General features: G+C 42.0%; 3 protein-coding genes across 3 annotated transcripts; 2 read left to right on the top strand and 1 right to left on the bottom strand.

The window, feature by feature from the left end:
- Positions 1 to 791: 791 nt before the first annotated feature.
- Positions 792 to 9456, top strand: atp6v0cb (ATPase H+ transporting V0 subunit cb). The gene is made up of 3 exons (XM_037080874.1): positions 792 to 864; positions 6948 to 7131; positions 7927 to 9456. The coding sequence occupies exons 1-3, from the start codon at positions 792 to 794 to the stop codon at positions 8129 to 8131; spliced, it is 462 nt and encodes a 153-aa protein (XP_036936769.1). The 3' UTR covers positions 8132 to 9456.
- A 315-nt stretch (positions 9457 to 9771) lies between these two features.
- nubp2 (nucleotide binding protein 2 (MinD homolog, E. coli)) lies at positions 9772 to 13223 on the bottom strand. The gene is made up of 7 exons (XM_037080873.1): positions 13075 to 13223; positions 12443 to 12558; positions 12106 to 12304; positions 11710 to 11867; positions 10913 to 11023; positions 10628 to 10697; positions 9772 to 10072 (listed from the first exon to the last, which is right to left on the bottom strand). Exons 1-7 carry the CDS (start codon positions 13088 to 13090, stop codon positions 9933 to 9935), a joined length of 810 nt encoding a protein of 269 aa, XP_036936768.1. The 5' UTR covers positions 13091 to 13223; the 3' UTR covers positions 9772 to 9932.
- A 401-nt stretch (positions 13224 to 13624) lies between these two features.
- Positions 13625 to 21284, top strand: spsb3b (splA/ryanodine receptor domain and SOCS box containing 3b). The gene is made up of 7 exons (XM_037080872.1): positions 13625 to 13936; positions 17195 to 17330; positions 17852 to 18032; positions 18336 to 18523; positions 18671 to 18773; positions 19668 to 19793; positions 19879 to 21284. The coding sequence occupies exons 1-7, from the start codon at positions 13896 to 13898 to the stop codon at positions 20427 to 20429; spliced, it is 1326 nt and encodes a 441-aa protein (XP_036936767.1). The 5' UTR covers positions 13625 to 13895; the 3' UTR covers positions 20430 to 21284.
- The last annotated feature ends 2 nt before the right edge of the window (positions 21285 to 21286 follow it).

Raw genomic sequence — 21286 nt, 5'->3', positions numbered from 1 at the left:
AACCACCCTCTGCAGCATGGTAGAGTCGTGGCGCAAAATGCAGAAATGTGGAGGAACATGTGCAACATTAGAGAATGTCAGTTTCTTGGAAAGGCCACTCAAATCAAATGTGGGGGTCCCTGTGGAGCCTGACATTCAAATTACAGTCTAATTCATAACATAATGTAATAAGTCATTTTGAGGAAAAAAAAACTATTTTCTTGTTTTTCTTTCCTTAATGTAAGAAAAAACATTTTTTGTTGAGACTGGCAGTGTCTCCACACCCTCCTGCACATCCCCATCACCCTCCTGCTTTTTGAAGGGTGAATGCGTAGCTATCAAAGGGGAAGCCTGCAGCGGAGCACACCAAAGTGATGCCTGATAGGGGTGACCTTCAAAAATAAAGGAGAAAAATGTACAAACACAAAATGGTTTGTTTTTACGGAGTATGTTAAGTCGTGATTTTGAAAACACATTTCTTGTTTCACGCATGGGCTGTGTGGCACGGTATATCATTAACGAACTTTGTTTTAGTGCGCCCCCCACACCCAGTCGATGATAGGTTTTATCCGTACGGCCAGTCAGGTGATATTTTCCGCTTCGCCATTTTGTACTGCTGCGCCGGGTATTTATCAGAAGAGTCGTGACTATCCCGTTTACGCTGCTAGTTAGGTAGTCAGACGGTTCCTGGTGTAGTCGCTTTTACATTTCAAGCCTGTGGCCTTTGATAGGTTTCGTGAAGTGCGATTTTTGAGTCGACATTAATATTTAATTTTGTATATTTAGTTTATTTTTATACTGTGTGAGAAAGAATGTCGGCCGAAGCCCCCGAATACTCTCCGTTCTTCGCAGTGATGGGTGCCTCTGCGGCGATGGTGTTCAGCGGTAATTATCACACAATTATCGCCTTTCATATTTAAGCTGTTGGTCAGTTACATATTGTCTCTGTGTGCCTTTTTCTGCAAACCCCCTTTGCATTTCCGTGATTCCCCCAAGACAACGCTGAATAGTTAACCATGGTCCGTCTCAGGAAGCTCACTTGTAAAAGCCATCTGCTAGCCTTGCTAACGTTAACGTCGCAATGCTAATCCTGAGCTGTCATGTATTCAGACTTAAAAGCTAGTAAGGGCAGCCACCGACCTGGCTTCATTTTTAACATGGCAATGGTTATTTAGTTATAGTTGGTTAATACAGCTATCACTGCTAGCCCTTTTTGCTTCAGCTACAGACAGCAAATACTAGTCAAGACTAGTTAGCTACGCTAGCTGATGACGACTACATAAGTTAGCTTTGAGGATAGCTCAGTTTGGTTATGTTCGCTGTATGCTTTATCTTGAAAAGGACGAAACGGGGAATAATGGTAAACGATAAGATATGGTATCTGTCTTAATGAAGAGGAGCCAGTTGGGTAACAGCCATTAAAAAAGTGTGAAAATGTGTGCCATTTGTTCCTACAGTTTCCTGCGTGTTAGCTTGCAGTTAGCAGGGGGCATATACTTTTAATTGATTACCATAATTTTTACAAAATGCATCACTATTACATGCCGGGTTGCTGGGTTTTAAAAGCAATAGGTGATGAGGGTTAGACGAAATTATTTATTGTAGCTTGGAAGTCGAGATCAGTAACCAATGACACTGAATAATTGAATTGACGTCGTCTTGCGTACACTGACGAAACTGCCATTCTACAACAATTTGCCAACTGTCAAATTGGTGAGGCCATATCGAATATATTGTAAGCTATCTCGAGCTAAAGTAGCTTTTTCTTACTTCTCAAATGACCATTGGAAACATGGATCAGCTGGTTAACTTCCTTATTGCTCACAGGAATGACACAAGGTCACATGATTATCACATGATGAGACTTCTGACTTGGAATTGCCATCTTGCACTACCGTGCCTGTAAAATGTTGAGCTAATTGCAAAGTTAATCAGTTATCAATTAAAACAGTATTGCTTATTTTTTTAGAAAAGATGAAGCCTGTGACACCACTGTTAATATAATTTGCTGAAAAAAAGGTGTGATCTGAAGTGGCACAGTAAGTGAACTTTGAAACTGGCTTGTTTTATAATTGGTCATACTAGTTTTATGGATTCTTTCCAATTCTAAGCTCTTCTCTTTCTTTAATCCATGACCAGAGCTACATCATATGCCAGTGGTTTGCTTATCACAGCAAAGGCCCCCGTGTGACTTGGGTCACTGGTAATTGAATATGTTACAGAGGGCTTTGACACACAGTTTTAGCAAAACTGGCTAATTGAATGGTGCATATAGGTTTGAGGTACATCACACCAGTGAAATACAGTGTTTAAAACTTGGAAAGTTAGTAGGTCTTTTTCTGACAGAATGTTGTCTTTGTATTATGCCCCACCCTTTCTTTTGTCTTTATTATAAACATTTAAATCCATGTGCCTGTTAAAAGATATGGAATGTTTTAACACATCTTATAACAGATCACACTGGGCTGTATGGTGATGAAAATTCTCAGGAAACATTTTGAGCTGCATACTTAAAGTGATTCAGGAATTTCTTCGAAAGCATCCAGCCTAGTAACTGCTGTTTTAAAGTATTGCCATGAAAAAGGCCAGCCCTACACGGAAATGAGAAGCAGCTGGATGCTAAAGCCATCCCTGGTCTTGTCATATCTCAGGTTTAATTTGTAATGATGGGCAAGGGCAGTGTGGTGGTGGGGGCCCCTGAGGCTAGCAGTACTACTAGTCTGTGGTGGTGAAGGAGTGACAGCTGGGGAATTAGCTAGCAGTGAGGGGATCATACTGGCACAAAGCAGGGATGTGGTAGTGGTGGGATGGACAGGGACACTTGATGATTCAGACTTTATCTTTAAATTATCTTTCAGCATGTTGTGGAGTCATTGTAGCTTGTGCTTCTGGGATGTTAGCCACCTTGAGTGTACAGGACTGTTAATGCAGTCATTCTTAATTGTCATGTTCAATCAATCTGTCATTTTGGGTGTGTTTAATCCAAAATTAATTATGTAAGATATCAAATATGAAGACAAATTCACAAGCCAAGTGGATAGATCAAAACTCCTCTTTCTGAACAGATAAAAACTTTAATGCACTTTTTTTGCATTAATTAGATGATGTCTGGAACAGGTTGTAACCAGCTGTGATCTTGTGGTGTCACGTGACGTTGCATTGTTTTAGTGGTCCACATTTGGGACTTCCCTCAGTGATGCCTGGCTCAGAACAGGTGACACTCACAAGATGCCATTATTCATGACACAAGAACACTCCCACTGGTCTCTTTCCCCCACCCTTTTCATACACGTTCAGTCTGTATGTCACATTTTCCACTCTGCTAGCGGTAAAAGTATCACAATGATGAAATGATAAGTTTAAGGCTCATGTTTACCTTAATTAACTGACATTACTGATAAATCTGACAATAATGTAAGATAAATATTTGCTTCACATTGGAAAAAACTATTGCTATGCATCGTCTGCCATTTCTAGTTTTCTGTGCTGCATGGTTTGTATGTTTTGAGCAGGATAGCCGAGTAACAATTTATTTTATTCATTAATCAATAGTGCTTTCATTAGCTTGACCTTTGTTTCACATTCCATAGCCTTTCTTGAGCACACACTCTTCAATAGAAAGGAGAAATAAATTGTGGATGGCAGCTGTGAGCACTAGACATCCCTCAGCTTCTGATGCAATAGACTGGTCAGCGAGTCTCCATAATTTCTTCCTGCTGCCTCATCTTTACACAGTGGAGGCTGCAGCCAGTGTGCAGTTGTGTAAGACCGGAAAACGTTTTTACAACTACGACCTTCACGATTTTTGTCTTTTGTTCCTGAAAACCAGTGTTTCCCCATTCACACGCTGTTAGGAGCAAACCAATCTGGTGTCTATTGCATGGGCATATTGCATGCAGGATCAACCATGGCTGGAGGCACCTCCTGCTCTGACATCACAAGACGTCACAAGGGCATCCCATACATGAAATATTCTGCAGGGAGGAAAAAAGAAAAGGGGGGGAAAAAAAGCTCTCTACCTAAGCTGAGGGGATTAGGATTAAAACCCAGAGGTTGTGCCTGCACACCGCTGCAGACGCCGTCCCATCACACATCAAACCTTTAATCATTGGGACAGAATAATGATGTTTGAGGACGACAGTGTTTTCTCTACCAACCCTTACCTGTCACACCTCAATGAGGCCCAGCTGAGTCGTAGGATAACGTTACTGGCAGTAACATATTAGGCTGGTTGTTTATGGATGGCTGAAAGAGACAGCTGCTCAGAGGACAACGTAGGCATTTCCTGAAAATGGCCTGACAGACTTTTGTATCGTTAAATCACAAGGATTGTTCATCTTAGTCAGTTTTTATGTTGAACTGCTGCGGTATGAAGTGTTTCCTTCCTCATGCATGTGTAAGTCCACTTGTTTGGTGGGATGTACCAAATTGTTTGTGTTACATTTGAAGATTTAGTCCACCAGGAAAGCTTTTGGCATTCGTGTGTTAACATGGAAAATAGTGCCCAGATATACTCTATCTACTACTGTAGATATGCAGGAGCAATTTAACCTTGTATTGATAGCATCAGTCTGGTGATAGATCAGTCTAAGTAGTTGGGGAACGTGGCTGGCTGCCATGTGCACATTTGAAGATTGGACCACGTCATCTTCTGTCTGTCTCCTTGATCTGTTTGCCAGAAAGCCTTACAGCTAGTGTTGGAGTTAACCACAACTATCTTCAGGCTAGCTCAAACACATTGTCCCAAGAAATGTAAAAACACAGAGCAGGGCTCCTCGGGCTGTATGCACAAGGCTATCTCCCAAGATGATATCTCAAGAGGCTTTTCACATTTAATCACTGTCAGTATGTTGGCTATGAGGAGGCAAGAAAACTACCATGCCAGGTCCTAGATTTTATTTGAGTGCTTTGCAATGTAGTTTTGTTTCGCCCTGTTAGATAAGTTGAATTGACTAAATGTCTCCATTTAGACATCAGTTCACAAATAACATACAATCAATTTTTATCTTATCTTGACATGTTTTGTCAATGCAGTAGAGAAGACTTAGAAGACATTTCTATATTAAGCATCAAAGGAGCATCTATAAATCTGTGAAAATGGTAAATAACTTCAGCTCTTAAAGAATTAATCGCGTACAAAATCTTGTTTAATACTGTTGGATAGAGGAAGAACAGCCACAGTATGTGCGAACCCATGCATGAGATGCAATGCTGTGGTCGGTGTTGTCTCTGAGCTTTCACTTTGCCTTGCTTTTGCTGCAGAAGAGGAAATATGTTCACGTTTACACACAAATGTGCAAACACACCTGTGTGAGGACAACTTGCCAAACCAGCTTGTCTGATTTTAACACACACTCCAACAGGCTTTGTTGGAAATTGCTAAATACCTGGAAGAGGATTCGCTCCTTTCTCACTCTTCCTGTGGTTTCTTCCATCCTGATGAATGGTTTCTGTGCTAATATTTTTTTTTTCCATTGTCATTGTGATATAAACATGCAGAAAAACACATGACAAAAGACTTGTCTGAAACATGATGAATAAGAATTTTATTTTTACACACCATGCATTCAAATTAAAAAGGCAAACATTTGATCTATCAGATGGCGTCATGGGCCAAGCATTGCAGGGATGGACGGATTATAGAGGCATATATTACATGTTTTTTTCCAAAAATCAGTATCCATGTTTTTTTTGTGTCCAATTTTAGATTAATAAATTAATTGTGCTACTTTAGTTCTGATGAAACATGTTCTCTCACCACTCTGTTGGCACCACTCATGTCCACATATGTCTGATTGGTTATATGTCACTAGTAAACCTATCAACATTGAATTATCTAAATATGCAAAATCATTGATAACTGTATTTATCAAATATATTAGAGCTGGGAAAGTATAAAGTAGCAGGAAATTGAAAACTGAGATTTTGTACTGAGATCATAATTTTTTTTGTACTGAGAACATCAGTTTTTCTACATTTTGACACTAAAGGTTGTCATTTTAGCCTAATGTGTATTGGGTCCCAATGTAGGTTAGCAGCCTCCTTGACTACCAATATTCATTATCGTATCGGCCCTGGGGGAAAAAAAAAAAAACATTTTTCAGTCCCCAATACATTTGGACCATAGTAATAATCTGGTCACAATGATGAACAATGTTGCTGTAAATTTCAGATTTCTTCAAACCTTGCAGGCCTAGTTGCTGTTCTGTATTCGGTTAAATCTATTGTTCTAATTTTAGAAGAGGGTGTGATCTTTGATTTTCTCTTTGACTCTCCTCCTGCAGTCAGACTTGATTTATGTTTGTGACGCAGGTAGCGCTGTGCTCTCTCCTCAGCGTCACAGCCCAACAGAGCTAACGTGCTGATGAAGCTGTTTGTTCTCCTTCTTCCCCGTCACATGTTAGCCAGAGACTAGTGTGGACTGGAGATGGCACACAGCAGATGTTGCATGAGTTTGTACTGCTAGTCCTCCTCCTGGTGCCCCTCCTGTACTGATGCCGTCTCCGGAGATGTGGCATCCTGCTTCTCTAATGATGTCAGCAGTTCCCTACGTGCTTTAGGCCTAATGAGACTTTTTTTCATTCAGAGAGTGATCTACAGCTCTGCAGCTGTCTGCCAGAGTCAATTCTGAAATGACTGGGACTGAAGCAGTTTGAGGAGATGAGAGAGAGAAAAAGACACACAAAGCTGTTTTTTGGCCACATAGTCTGCACCAAGAACTGATAAATTATTTTCCCTTGACACAAGCAAAATTCCCCAAGTGGAGCCATGTTGGATTTTTTTAAGGGGAACAGAAACTGTAACAGTTGTTGCATCTCTTATTTCACTTCTGCTTCATTATTCAGCTGTGGCCTTTGGTTTCTTTTGTCAGTCAGACAGCCTATTGTAATGTGCCTTGTAGTGTGTCCATTCTTTGCTGTCTATGTTTATTTAACTAACAAGGTTATCGTCTGTCTCTTCCTCAACAGCCTTGGGAGCAGCCTATGGCACAGCCAAGAGCGGTACAGGCATCGCTGCCATGTCTGTGATGAGGCCGGAGCTCATCATGAAGTCAATCATCCCCGTCGTCATGGCGGGTATTATAGCCATCTATGGCCTGGTAGTAGCAGTGCTGATTGCCAACAACATCTCAGAGAAGGTCCCCCTCTACAAGTGAGTTCACTTGATCAGTCATCTTCAGACATTGAATTTGTTTACATTTCACATGTTATTCTGTATAAACGATATAGCCCCGGCATAAGCCTTAACATAACTGCACAGACGCTGGTGATACTTTATTATCAACAAAGCCCCAGAGGAGTCCAAATCCTTCAACGAATTTCTTCCTACTAAGCCACCACCCTGATATTGCTTCACCATATCCATTAATCATTAACTATCAAAGCACAGTCAAGCCATACTGTTACACTGAGGGACATGTTACATATTGCTCCTTTGCTGTGAACACAGTCAGTAAAGTTTAAGAAATCTGACTGCAGTTTCATTTTTATTACACCGCTGCTCATGCTCAGGACATAGTTGCCATGTTTACACTGGTCTGTGGTATAGACGACATTACAGGAGTCGAAACAAGGAATTTATCTCCCAATAAAGCCATGTGACTTGCAGTACAGTAACAGAGTTTAAAGGCACACAGGCACAATAAAGACACAGTAACAACAGCCCTAAATCCTTTTCTTACAGGTAATGAAAGAACAAGAGCATATTTGTGATGAGTTCACTGTAATTCTTGTGTTCATCATCATTCGTCAGAGGTTTGTTTGTAGGACAGTTTAAAATCTGGAAAGGTTGGAAGTTTTTCCACGGTCCAGTTCTATGGAGAACTACCGGCTTGACGCATACAGACATGTGCAGTTACAGTGTGCTCAATCGTTCAAGTTGGTGACCCATATTACTCAGCTATGTAGTAATTGTCCCTTGTACTGACACTTGTCTTTGTGTTTTCAGGAGTTTCCTCTATCTGGGAGCTGGGCTGAGCGTGGGCCTCAGCGGGCTGGCAGCAGGCTTCGCAATCGGCATTGTAGGCGACGCAGGTGTGAGGGGCACAGCTCAACAGCCGAGGCTTTTTGTGGGCATGATCCTCATTTTGATTTTCGCTGAGGTCTTGGGTCTCTACGGGCTGATCGTTGCCCTCATCTTGTCCACGAAATAAACACCCAACACATCTCCACTACAAGATCTGTCCTTTATGTTGCTGCTGGAGGAAAAAAGTGTAAAACGGGAAAAAATTGTAAAAATTTCTGCCGCACAAGATGAAAGAAGTGAAGGCGGGGAAAAAATGAATTAAAATGGCCCCATGAATATGGTCTTATCTCAACAATGTGTACAGTCGTCCCAATTTGATAGTCAACTTGTAAATGCGCAATGTAGTGATTTGTCTGTCTTGTGTGCGTGTGTGTGTGCGCGTGTGTTTCAAAACAGTTGTATGATGAAGATTCCTTTTTTCCCTCCACTTATTTCAGGCCTTGAGGCCAGCTGAGGCAGCCTGGCCTCTGGTCTTAGAAAGCTGACCAAAGGGCCGCACAGCTTCTTCTCCTCCCGTATCAACCTGGGAGTTGACACAATTTCTGCATTAATCTTGAGGATCTATTTGTAAAGAGAAATGTATATGGACTTATAATTTTTTTCCACTGATTTTATTTATAAGAAATTGTTCATTGAACTGTTTAATGCAGCAAAAGTCTTTAATCCCCCCAGGATATATTATACATATATATACAGACATATAAATATCTATATAGATAGATTTAATGCACTGTGGGGTAATTGTGATAAGTGGTTGGAATTCCTCTGGATGTAATTCTTGGTTTAATAATTAAGATTGCCTTTAGTATGTTGCTGGTGAAGTGGGAGTTTTGTGTGTGTAGCTGTATTCTAATCATTACGCAAACATTCTCAAAACTTCAGTGTTTTTCCTGTAGTACTGCTGTTTGCATTAAAGGTGTGTGTGCCCCGTGATGGGTCTCACAAGTGTAATTTCCAAATCTCATCTCCTCGCCATCTTATTCACCTCCCCCTCCTCCTCTCATCTGTGGCTGTACTTCATCTCTTCCACATTCCAGCCATTAAAATCCTGCATGGGTTTCAGTGTCTTGTTGCTGTTGGATATGAAGCTGAAGAGCAGGCTAATTTCAGAAGATTTAATCCAGATCAAAAGCAACTTTAATGTCGTCTAGTTCTCCCAAAGAAAAGAAAGAGGGGGGAAATAAAAAATCAAGTTTAAATGACACATGAAGACTTGATGGTGCCGTTCATAGCGTGCAGCAGGAATCTGGTGAGATTAATGCTCAAGTTTGGCCTAGTTTCATGCCAGCACGGGCCCAATTTGATCTGGAGTTCGTTTTCTGAAAATGGAACTGCTGCTGACGCATTTACTGAGGCGCCAACCTTACAATCCTGTATTACCGTTGGTATTGAAGTTATCCTGATGTGTCCACGTGTGTGTCACAATCGAATTAAAGAAGATTCCAACTTAGATTTGACTGGCTTCCAAACACACAAAATGTGTTGTTTTCAGTGCTGTTTATTTTATTGTGACACAATCCAGATCTCTCACAGGCAGTCATGTCATTTTTATTAATTACAAAGTAATTTGTTGAATTTTCTCTGTAGAATATAGGCTGAGTTGTTGATGACCATATACTTCCTGTTTGGCTCTGTGGTAATCGTTACACTGTGGTGCACACCCTCAAGAGTTGCAACTGCTGCACTGAAAAGATAACTTCAAACATAGCCTGCATTGTACTGTTGGCTGATTGGATCTTTTCTTGTAAAATAACGTACAAAACAAAATGATCAGGAAATAGTTTAATATAATGTTTTAACTGTACAGGGAAATAATGCAACTAAAAACTGTTACATTTGCACAATGATTAACATTTCTGCGTTATGTACATTTCACAGAGCCTGTATACTAAAATGTGAACAGAATTCAGTGCAAATAAATTCATGTCTCATGCAGTTTGGAGGCTTTCGAACAGAGTCTGAGATATACTGCTGATGGCGCTGAAGGTGGCACTGTCGGGAAATGTTTGGATGAAGTCCTTGCCCTCCTCTATACTGGTGCTGAGCAGAGGATCCAAGGGCACAGCACCTGAAAGAGAGAGGAAATGGTCATGATTACAGATCCAAGCTGAACCAATTAACATCACACCTGATAAATGGTCCTCAGCTACCTTGTGCCTGGAAAAAAAGACTCAACTAATGTACAAATTAATTGGAATAAATATTGAGAATGAAGTGGATGTTAAAGGGCATGTTTGATCGGATACACGCTTGGCTCAATCTATGCAGTGTTCTCACACACAGCTGCTGTCTCAGTGCCACGGGCCGAGCTGAATTAGCTGCATCATTACTCAAGAGATTGATCAGCACACAAAGCGGTTCACTGCTGAGGGAAAACGTTTAATGATCTGATCGTTTGAACCAAGAATTATTGATGATCATGTATTACGCTGTCATTGAGGTTTTTTTTAAACCCGCTGCTGCCACTGAAAAACAGGATCGACCATTTTAGCAGCATGGCAGTGATGTAAAATGCCTCCTAAATCATGAATGGTGGCTGAGGAGCGATGTGCAATCACAGTGTGTTGTGACACCCTGTGGCTGGAAGCTAACATTACATGTAATTCTATCCCATTGATCTCACCCAGGAATATTGATCCGGTCAGCTTGGCCAACTCTTCACCGCCGCCTTTTGAGAATATATTGCTGCATTCCTGAAAAGGGAGAAGATTTGTTAAAATGGATACACTCTGACTACACTGAAAAAAAAATAATAAGTGTATTTTGGTAAAAATTTAACTGACACCTGAGCAACTGAATGTAGATCCTTCAAAAACTGTCATGTTTGGATGCACTTTAATGTAATTTATAGAAGATATTGGTGTTTTACATCTGAGTTCTCCAAACAGTTGTATGAAAGCTTACGTACTGAGCAGTGTGGACAAACAAAGCCGCTCATGTTCTCTACGATTCCCAGGATCCGGACGCCTGTCTTCTTGCAGAATGTGATCTCTCTCCTTACATCCCCTGTGGATACTGCCTGTAGCCAACACATGAAAGCAGAAAACACACATTTGTTGAAAATTCTGTCATCATTTTGGTAGCTTTCAGGGCATAAAGATGAGAGGAATTAGCAACTTTCTAGGAATACAGGTGGCAAGAATTAGCAACTCTAGGAATTAAGATGGCTGGAATGGGCATGTCTCTAGGTATAAAGATGGCAGGAATGAGCAGCTCTCTAGGAATAAAGACGGCAGGAATGAGCAGCTTTCTAGGAATAAAGACGGCAGGAATGAGCAGCTCTCTAGGAGTAAAGACGGCAGGAATGAGCAGCTCTCTAGGAATAAAGACGGCAGGAATGAGCAGCTCTCTAGGATTAAAGATGGCAGGAATGAGCAGCTCTCTAGGAATAAAGATGGCAGGAATGAGCAGCTCTTTAGGAATAAAGATGACAGGAAGGAGCACTTAAACATGACAACATTATAGCATTTGATGTGTTCTGGTCTTGCTGTAAAAAACTACACAATTGAGCCACAGTGGCGGTCACTTTGCTTTAAAACACACATGCATGGCCTATTTGCTATGCATGACTGAAAAGGTAAACAGCCAAAACTAAATTATTGGCTTACTTTTCAGTGTTAACGTTCCCCTATGATGCCATCCAAATGATTAATGTACTCTCCTTGCTCCAACTATGGACTGTAGGGTCTGCATTTTGGTAGGTACCTGTGGTGTGGTCACCAAAACGGCTCCATCCACGCGGCTGTGTTTCTTAAGGTTCTCCAGTACCGCCAAATGCTCATCAGACGTCCCCGGCGGCGTGTCCACCAGCAGCACATCCAGCTCTCCCCATGCTACGTCTGACACGAACTGGCCAATCAAAGCTACAGGACAGGAATATCAGAGATGGTGAGGAGAGTGTGGAGAACAAGGTGAGTTCAAGGGCAAAACATGCAGCACAGGGATTTTTACTGAGAGATAACTGTTGAAGCAGACAAACATGTCTCACAATGCTTGTTTATAAGATTTTGTTGCTAAAAGTCCTATAAATCCCAAAAAACAACCATTACTGTCAAACCAGGACTTGAAAAGCGCTGTGCCCCAAAGATAGGTCTAGCATACCAGTTTTCTTGGGCCCCCTCCACACCACTGCTTCATCCGGGTCCTCCAGCAGGAAGCCGATGGACATCAGGGCGAGGGTCTTCTCGGCGTCCGTGTAGACGGGCACCCACCCCGAGTCACACTGGTGTACATCAGGCCTGCCAATGCTCAGCATGCGGGGGATACTGGGTCCACATAGGTCAACGTCCAGGATGCCAACCTGATGAATACGTCAGCAACAGAACCATGTGGACTACATAATACATAACATGCAAGTGTTGCATCATTACAATAAACATTCTCTTGAACAGCTCCTCTGTGTTTTCTAAATAGCATAACTGCTGGTCTTTGAACTCACCTTCTTCCCAGCGTGCCTGAGAGCCAGGGCCAACTCTGTGGTGATGGTGCTCTTGCCCACTCCTCCTTTCCCCGACAGGACCAACACAACGTGCCGGACCTGGGACATGCTCCCGTCTCAAATTAAAAAGGAAACAAAACTGGGTTAGCGTGAGCAGCAGATACATGACAGGGTCAAATGTCAGTTAATTACGATATTGCTGTAACGAGAGCTGGTAAACTGAACTGTCAAGTAATCCGAAAAATGGGGTCAGAAAGAGATGTCGCAGTTTGATACTGGTGTCACATTTCATCACCCGAGTTCACAAGTTCAACATAAGTAGGTGAGAGTTCCTTTTGAATAATCTTTAACCGTATTATTTATGTAATAGCTTTTTCCCCACACAGACAGCAACTCAATTTTAGCAGCTGACTGAGCTACAGAGCTGAATATTTCAAACTTCAGCGTACATGTTGTTAGCATCCGCTAGCCAGTTAGCTAAGATTTAAATTGGTAACTATTATGAAAAACGCATCAGTTTTTGACAACTGCCATCTCTAAAGAACTAAGACACAGTTCGTGTACTGCTGAAAGAGCTAAAAATACGGACGCAATCTCCTAATGAACTTCCATAGCCGAGAACTTGTTCTTACCATTATTTGCTTCCATATTTTGGATGTAAGGATTAAACCATGCACACAGCACCGGGCTCTGCTACTTCCGTCTATCATCACGTGCCACCTAGCCAATCACACAGCGCACTCAAGTCCCGCCTCTATTCTGACGCCGCCAATAGGCTGCCAGCTCGCGCATTCAATTGCAACACGAACGCTCAAGATTATGGCAAATATGGGATTTTCGTGTGCGATTTAGATGCCTCTTCACTTGGAAAACTACGACCTGTGCGAAAGTTGAATATCTTGCTCCAGACATGTCTTTATATATCAACAGAAAAAGTTATTTTAATGTATCTTGTTCTCCAAATTGTCCCAAAACTCAATTAATTCACTTTTATAGCGATACAAACACTGCTTCAAACAACGAACAACACAAATACCAGTGCTATACACAATACGACGCCATTAAAACCTTCTACCGTAAAAAGAATAAATAAATAAATAAATAAATAAATAAATAAATAAATAAATAAATAAAATATAATTTAAAAATAATAATGAAGTGTAATTGTTTTATATCTGCTTTTAAATAGGCTACATGGTGGGCATTCCCTTCTTTTTGTTATCAAATCAGCAGACCCCACATGACGTCTCCACATCATTTGCACTGTAGCCACTCAGAGGTAAAGGTAACTACAAAGATTTACGTAAACCCCTCCCCCGAGCACGTCTCATCCAATGAGAACGCGGCATGGGCGTGGACACGTAATGTTTACTTCCAGCTCGCAGAGAAGTGGGCCAGAGTGCAAACTGCACCTGTTGGACAGTCGGATATATAGAGACGCACCAGCGTTCAAATGAGCCACTGCAAGACGGTGTATAGGAAGACCACAGTAAGGTAAGAGCACCACTGCCGCTTAGATTCAGACATTCATGTTCATTCACTGGCAGCGTGTGTTTGACCTAAAAGATACAACAAAATATCAGCTGTAGTGTTACATTTGTTGAATGTACATGCACTGTCTGCTCAGATTTAAACATTCAACTGATGCTAGTGTCAGGAATGACAGATATTCAAACTGCACTGATCTAGAAAACACTTTCATGTTCTGATGTATTTCAATAGAAGTTATGGACAGGCCATTGACAGCAGTTTGATGTGAATTAATTATGATTAATAACAATCATTCATGACACTGTCACAGTCCCTCTGCACTGATATCATATCGATCAGAGCACCGGTGCTGTAGTCTGTCTTGGCTGGGTTGTCCAGATGATGCCTGTACAGTATGTAGGGTAAGGACCAATTAAAGTGAGACTATAGCTCCAGACTAACTAATCTAAATCATTGGCAGTTATCTCCTGCACCTGCCAGTCACCAGCTGCTGTGTTAACTGAGACATGCTATCAGGTTGTGGTACATATGCTTTATATGTTGTTTTTTCTTTTTATTCCGTTAATTCTCTCTGTTCTCTCTAACTACCAATACATTTTAGAAAAACAAAACACTGACACTGAGGATATTGATTGTAATGATTACTGACTGTCAAAGCGGCAGACAGTTCAAAACAGCTATTTTTGTTTAAAGCAAACACTGTTCAGTTCTGTTTTTCATCAGTAGATCTGGAGCTTCCTGATTTAGGGTCATAAAGCACAGACAGGAGGTTGAAGTCTCCTGAAATGTCCATCTAAGAATTATGCTTGTTTAAACTTCTGACTGTGTGAATACAAAATGGATCAGAATTCCTATGATGATCTTGTCACTGGAGTTGCATCGACTTCACTGATTGTTCAGTCTTTATAGGAAACAGTCCCTATAGTGCATGATCAATCTGTTATAATGTAATGGTTCTTCATGCTGCAACAGAGTCAACTTTGACCCAAATAACTCCAAAAGTTCCTTTAAACATTGTAACTTTAGAGTTACAAGGAGGATGTTAAATTATTACTACAGTATCCACTTCCATTCCAGAAGAATTACCTCCAAACTTGTCTTACACAAATGATAAAAGTGTTAGATAATTATCTAGGATGGCATGACAGTCAGTTATAGCAGGGGTGTAAACACACGGATGTTATAATCATAAATTTATGATTGGCACACATTGTATTGTGAGGTCAGCTGACCTTCGCCTGTGTCTGTATGCTGACAGACATGCTGCTACACCGGCAGAGGGTTGGGTTAAAAAGATTAAACAAGTGCATGGGAACACCACCCGCTGCCAACTGTGGGGCATATGGGGCAGGTGGAAACAGGCAGAGAACGGTCTATAGGTGGATGGATTTTCCTCTTGGCTACACACTGACGTTAAAGGGGAATTCTGCAGTTTTTAATTCAAACAATTTTAATAAGGTAATCACACAAACTCTGACCTATTTACCTTCTCCATAACTGAATAAAGAGCACTGTTAGAAGCTAAAAAGGTGACAGGGTCCGCCAAATATAAACAAAATAAAACAGTGTGAAATTGTGTTGTCCTTTAAGATCACTTTGTTTATTCAGTCATAAAAATGACGAGCGTTTGTTTAATTTAGTTTGTCTATTCATTAAAAAAAAAAAAAACTGTCTGTGAAGATCTTTCCCTTCTGATTCCTCTACGTAGTGCACCTTTAAAGCGGTAACCCTTAGAGTCTTAGATGTGGAAAGTTTCATTTTTATTTCAGTGTCCCTCAAATCTAGTTCCATTCCAGCAGAATAACATCCAAACACCTTACAGTGACGGAAAGCGTCAGATAATTATTTAGGAAGGACAGTCAGGGGATGTTAAACACGCAGATGTTAAAATCTTACATTTTTTAATTGGCTCACTTTGCATCGTGTAGTTAGGTGACCTCACAATACAGTGGCAGACATGTTGCCACACTGGCAGAGGGTCGGGTTAAAAGGTTAAACAAGTGCATGGAAACACCTCCCGCTGCCAAGTGTGGGGCATATGGGGCAGGTGGCAACAGGCAGAGAACGGTCTATAGGTGGACAGACGTCTTTCTTCACAGGAATGTCCCCAGCAAATATATGTTTTCATTATAACTCCATCTCTCACTAACATAATGACAGAGCACATGATTTCGTTTTTGGTAGTGTGTTTAATAACAGAAAAAATCTAAAAACACAATCTATAATCAGATTGTGGACCCTGGGACAAACTCTGATCAAATTTAGCCCAATTTGTGTGGGTTTGAGGGCCGGTTGATGCAAAGATGTTAGAGGGAACAACCCTTGTAATGTGAGGAAAGGTTACTGACAAACACTGTCGAACGGAGAATAGCCTGTACAGAATATTTGTCATTCATACTTTTGACTGACCTACTTTTAGTTGTCCAACCAAATTTATGACAAACGCTGAGATGCCAACATAGCTCACATTTTTCTGATACAGCCACACAGTAAGTTGGAAATACAAGGATGCAGTCCATTTTAAGGAGGAAAAAAAACACTGCACTCTAAAAATCTTAGTCATAAAAGATAGCGTCTTCCAACTGAAAGACATGGAAACAACTTTTTTTTTTTTTACACAATACTGATCTTTGCTTAAAGGTGCACTGTGTAGTATTGTGGTTAACCCTTTTTCCTGTCTAGACAAGCTAAATAAATAATCTCAGTTTGTTTTCATGACTGATAAACTGAATGAACAAACTAACCTTAAAGGACTTCATACTGTTTTACCTTGTTCAAATGTGGCGGACCCTGCCACCTTTCTAGCTTCAAACAGTGTTTCTAAGACCTTATTTTCCTCTGAGAACAGTCATGGAGAAGATACATATTTCTGAGTTTGTATTATTACCTCATTAATATTATATACATTTCTAAGTAGTGCCTCTCCAAATATATTGTCATAAATATTGTCATTTATTTGAGATACCTGGGTTCAGCTGCATTGGTGTGCTGTTCATTCTCAGGAAAGCCCCCTCAAATCTGAAGCAGGTTAAACAGGACAACTTATTCCTGTGTCTCTTCCTCCAATATAGCCTGCTAGTTTTGGAAGAAGAGAAATCGGAGACGGCACGAATGTTCAAAAAATAATCTGACCTCGATAGTAAAGTAAACAGGCCGTGAAGCAGGACACAAACACTGGCCTTACTTGACACAAATACCAAGCACAAGACCTACTGCACGCATGCCAGCTGGTCCTAAGGCGCTGGGGTCTGCTGTCCGCAGGGTTGCCATGCTGAGAAGAGGCAGGAACGGCCCGGCTCGGCATCTGGCCTGGAGCGAGGCACGGCAGGAGACAGATGCCATGGCAGTGATCCAGACGCCGGACAAGGAGGAATGGGAGGGACAGACAGCGACGCAGGTGAGACACCGGGGTTTGTTTGTTTGTTTTTTTTGTTGCGGGTAAGAACGAGAGAAAAGTGGAGTAAAGGAGAGGGAGATTTGGATGGAGTGTATATTTAGTGCGACCGGAGAAGGAAGTAGTGCAATCCAAAGGAAAAGGTATGGCCGTGTGTAGGATGCATCGGTAGTTTTCCACTGGGACAGTCCCATGTCTGAAATGGCTGTGTGTAAGACATGGTCAGGTCACCAGCGGGGAAGAGGAGGAGGCTCAGTATTTTTGGAAGGGGGTCTAATTTTACTTGCTCACACACGTGACCTCCCTTGCCAATAGGAAACAGGGACAAGCTTTTAGGGCAAAGGCTATGTGTCAAATAGGTGATATGGCTCTCATTTGGCTCTGTGGACCACAGAAAGGTTGGGATTTTTCAGAACTGAGAAGCCACTGAACACAATCCTCTCCACTGGATCTAAATTTGACCCTGGACCATGGCCACGTCTGTGAGCTCACAAGATGCTGTCTGTGCCGTTTCTGTCCACCAGATGAGCGAACTGGAGTCCGAGGCGGATCACCTGCCGAGCTCTCAGGCCGTGTCGGAGGCGGTGGCCTTGCCCAACACGGTGCCGGTGATGGGGGAGTCTTTCTGCGAGTGTGGCCAAGAGGAGCTCAGCCCGGGCGTCACTGTTACCCCAGAGGACTGCCTCTGCGGGGAGGAGGATCAGGGTGAGCGAAAGCTGACAAAGACAGTCATGCAGCATGTGAACACAGCAGGTGACACCATAACTTGGCACGTGCTCTGCAGACGAATACAAGGCCTTGGCAGTATTAGGAAATGATATCACTATGTATTATAATTGGCTTTTGTGACCATTATTACACATTGATCAATGTCTCATTCAAATTTAGTAAAGCAGATTAGAGAATTGACAAGAGATTAAACAAAATGACTAAGAAACAGTCAAATAAAAAAAGCCTGTAATATAAACCATCCAGCTCATACAGCTGTTGGTGTGTTCGTGTCCTCAGGTTTCGACTGGGAGTGGGACGATCGCTTCAAGTCCTCTGGAGCCTTCCTCAGCTGCGACAACAGGAAGGTGAGCTTTCACTCGGACTACAGCTGCGGCACAGCGGCCATCCGCGGCAACAAGGAGCTGGCAGACGGTCAGCACTTCTGGGAAGTCAAGATGACCTCGCCTGTCTATGGAACTGATATGGTGGGTGTCATATTATCTGCTGTGGCCTAAAACACACGTAGAAATGTCTCTAAATATCTGTTTGGTGTAATGGATGTAAAAATTACGTGCAAACTCTCACCGTTGGTTATTTGGTTTGACCTCACTTCTGATGTTTCCCTGGTGCAGATGGTGGGAGTTGGAACTTCGGAGGTGAACCTGGAGAAGTTTAAATACAGCTTCGGCAGCCTGCTGGGCCACGATGAGGACAGCTGGGGGCTCTCATACACAGGTCAGTGAGTCAGAATATATATTTCTCAGAGGAATCTCTTAAACTGGATGAACTTCATTCGAGCATTTCCATTTTAGACAAATTTTCACTTCTTTGTAACTTCACCTGTCTAATGAATGTAATGTAAAAAAGTACCTCCTATAAAATTTTGTGGCGCAGATGTACCTTTTACATTAAACATGCATGATAAGCTTTTAAACTGGATCACAGTTAAAACACACAAAAAATAATACAGGGTAAATAATGATGAAATATATGGTTATACATATGCAAAATATTTTAGCAATTTAAAAAAATGTAGTTCACAAAAATGAAAATTAACCATGAATATATACATTTAAACAGAGTATTTAAAGGAGAGCTACTTTGCTTTGTCAGTTCCATCCTTGCCTTCAGGGTGTTAGATATGTTCTTGTGCAAGTAAAAGGTCTTGACAGTTAAAAAGGTCAAAGTCCCCCCCACCACAGGAAACACTGCTCCTGGAACACCTCGTCAGTAGTCCCGCCTTTAATCCCATGATTTCTGGACATCACGCTACGTCACCATGTCACACTTTGGCATAATTTATGCCCATATTCACGGTAGAAGTGAAGCTGATTACATGACAGCGCCGACCAGAGTCACATGCTGGCTCAGGCGTGTGCGAGTGGACCAATGAGAGCAGTGTTCAAGGCCCGTAAAGGCAAAATTATATGAATTACATATATTAGATTTTAGGTTTAGGTTTATTCCTCTTTCCCACCAATCATCTCATGACCCCCTAGATATATCTTGTGAGGAGGAGGAGGGGGTCAAACCACTGGATCAATGGCCCAAATAACAGATTTGGTATTTTTCTGCCACCATGATGATCCTTGATTCAAGAAAATGAGATCCATCTGTATCTGTTTAAAGGTCACCTCCAGCACAAAGGGGACAAAGTGAAGTTCTCCTCTCGGTTCGGCCAAGGCTCCATCATTGGAGTGCACCTGGACACCTGGCATGGCACCCTGACCTTCTACAAGAATCGGCACTGCATAGGTACGTGTCTCTCCGTGATTCAAGCAGGTTTTGTTAGCTGCATGAATCAGAATTCACTCATGTCGCCGTTGTCCTGTTGCAACAGGTGTTGCCGCTACGAGGCTGCAGAACAAGAAGTTCTACCCCATGGTGAGTTCCACAGCGGCCAAAAGCAGCATGAAGGTGATCCGTGCCTGCTACACACCCACCTCCCTGAAGTACCTTTGCTGTGCCCAGCTCCGACAAATGCTGCCCAGCTGCCCGGACGTACTGAGCACCGTAGAGCTTCCGCCAGGCCTGCGCAGCCTCCTTCAGATACAGCTGGGCTGGGTCTTCACCCTCAGCGGCAGCAGCAGCAGCAGCAGCAGCCCTGAAGCCTCAGAGCAGCACAGGGACCCACCTGAGGACTTCCCGGAGGAGGTGAGCCTGCCCTCGAGCCGCAGCCCCAGCCCCATCCCGAGCCTGGTGTCCACCCTGAGTGCCTGCGCCTCCCCGAGCCCCTGCACCAGTCCACTTCCTGACACTGTCTCCTACCAGTGCTCTTGTCAAATGTCGCCGTGCGCTTGCCACTGCCCTCCGACTCCCCCCAGCAGCGACTATGACAGCTGCTGCTCCGAGCCAGAGGACCACCAATGCAAAAGGTGCCGCTGGACATGACTCCGCAGTCAGAATGTATTTGTGAGCGTTTGGCACACAGATACTCTACAGCCGCCATCCAAATCTCCTGCCAGAGACAAGAGCAATCTCATCATGTAGCCAATATTTCTCAATCAGCATTTTAAGTGGGTTGCTTCCTTTTCTATTTAAAGAATGTGTTCAATTTTAAACTACAGAAGAGGCTTCAGCCACTGATAAAACGAATAAAAAATGAGGACTGACTTCCTTTTTCAGGATTCTGATTCAAATTTTAATCTCAGAAAAGTCACAGAAGTCAGAATTCTGAGTGAAAAAAGGCAGAACTCTCTTTATTTTAATTTTTTTACAGTGGCCCTAGTCTTTCATGCAATACAGTTTTGTCCGTGAATGGGAGAAGACAGTGTTTAGTTGGTGAAACCTTTAATAAAGTTGTGGGTTTGGCGAGGTCGGTCATTTATTCTCATATTAGCCAACTTCTATTATGTGGCTAACGAGAGCAGTTCGTACTGCTCTGCTTTTTCTGTTTCTTTCTTTCTTTCTTTCTTTCTTTCTTTTTTTTTTAAATATGCAAGTCACTGTCTTTGGAAGGCCTAATGTGTGCCAGATTTTGGCTTTGACAGAAAACAAACAAACAAAAAAAAATGGAAATCTTGTGTATACGTGTTGTTCTCAGGGACTGACTCCAGGGGGACAGGAGTTGTTTTTGATACTGTGCTATTGATATTGGTATTTTTTTGTACAGTAAAAAGTGTGTTTTGTAACCGGCATTTTGGCTTGAATATCAACAATGGTTGTCTTCTTGCTTACAAGAGGATTTGTCTTTTCTATTAAGAGTTCTTACTCTGGGAATTATCTAAAATAAAAAGTAAAACATGATA

Source organism: Acanthopagrus latus, chromosome 20, assembly GCF_904848185.1.
Source record: "Acanthopagrus latus isolate v.2019 chromosome 20, fAcaLat1.1, whole genome shotgun sequence".
Lineage (NCBI taxonomy): Eukaryota > Metazoa > Chordata > Actinopteri > Spariformes > Sparidae > Acanthopagrus > Acanthopagrus latus.
This window is presented reverse-complemented; position numbering and strand designations above follow the sequence as displayed.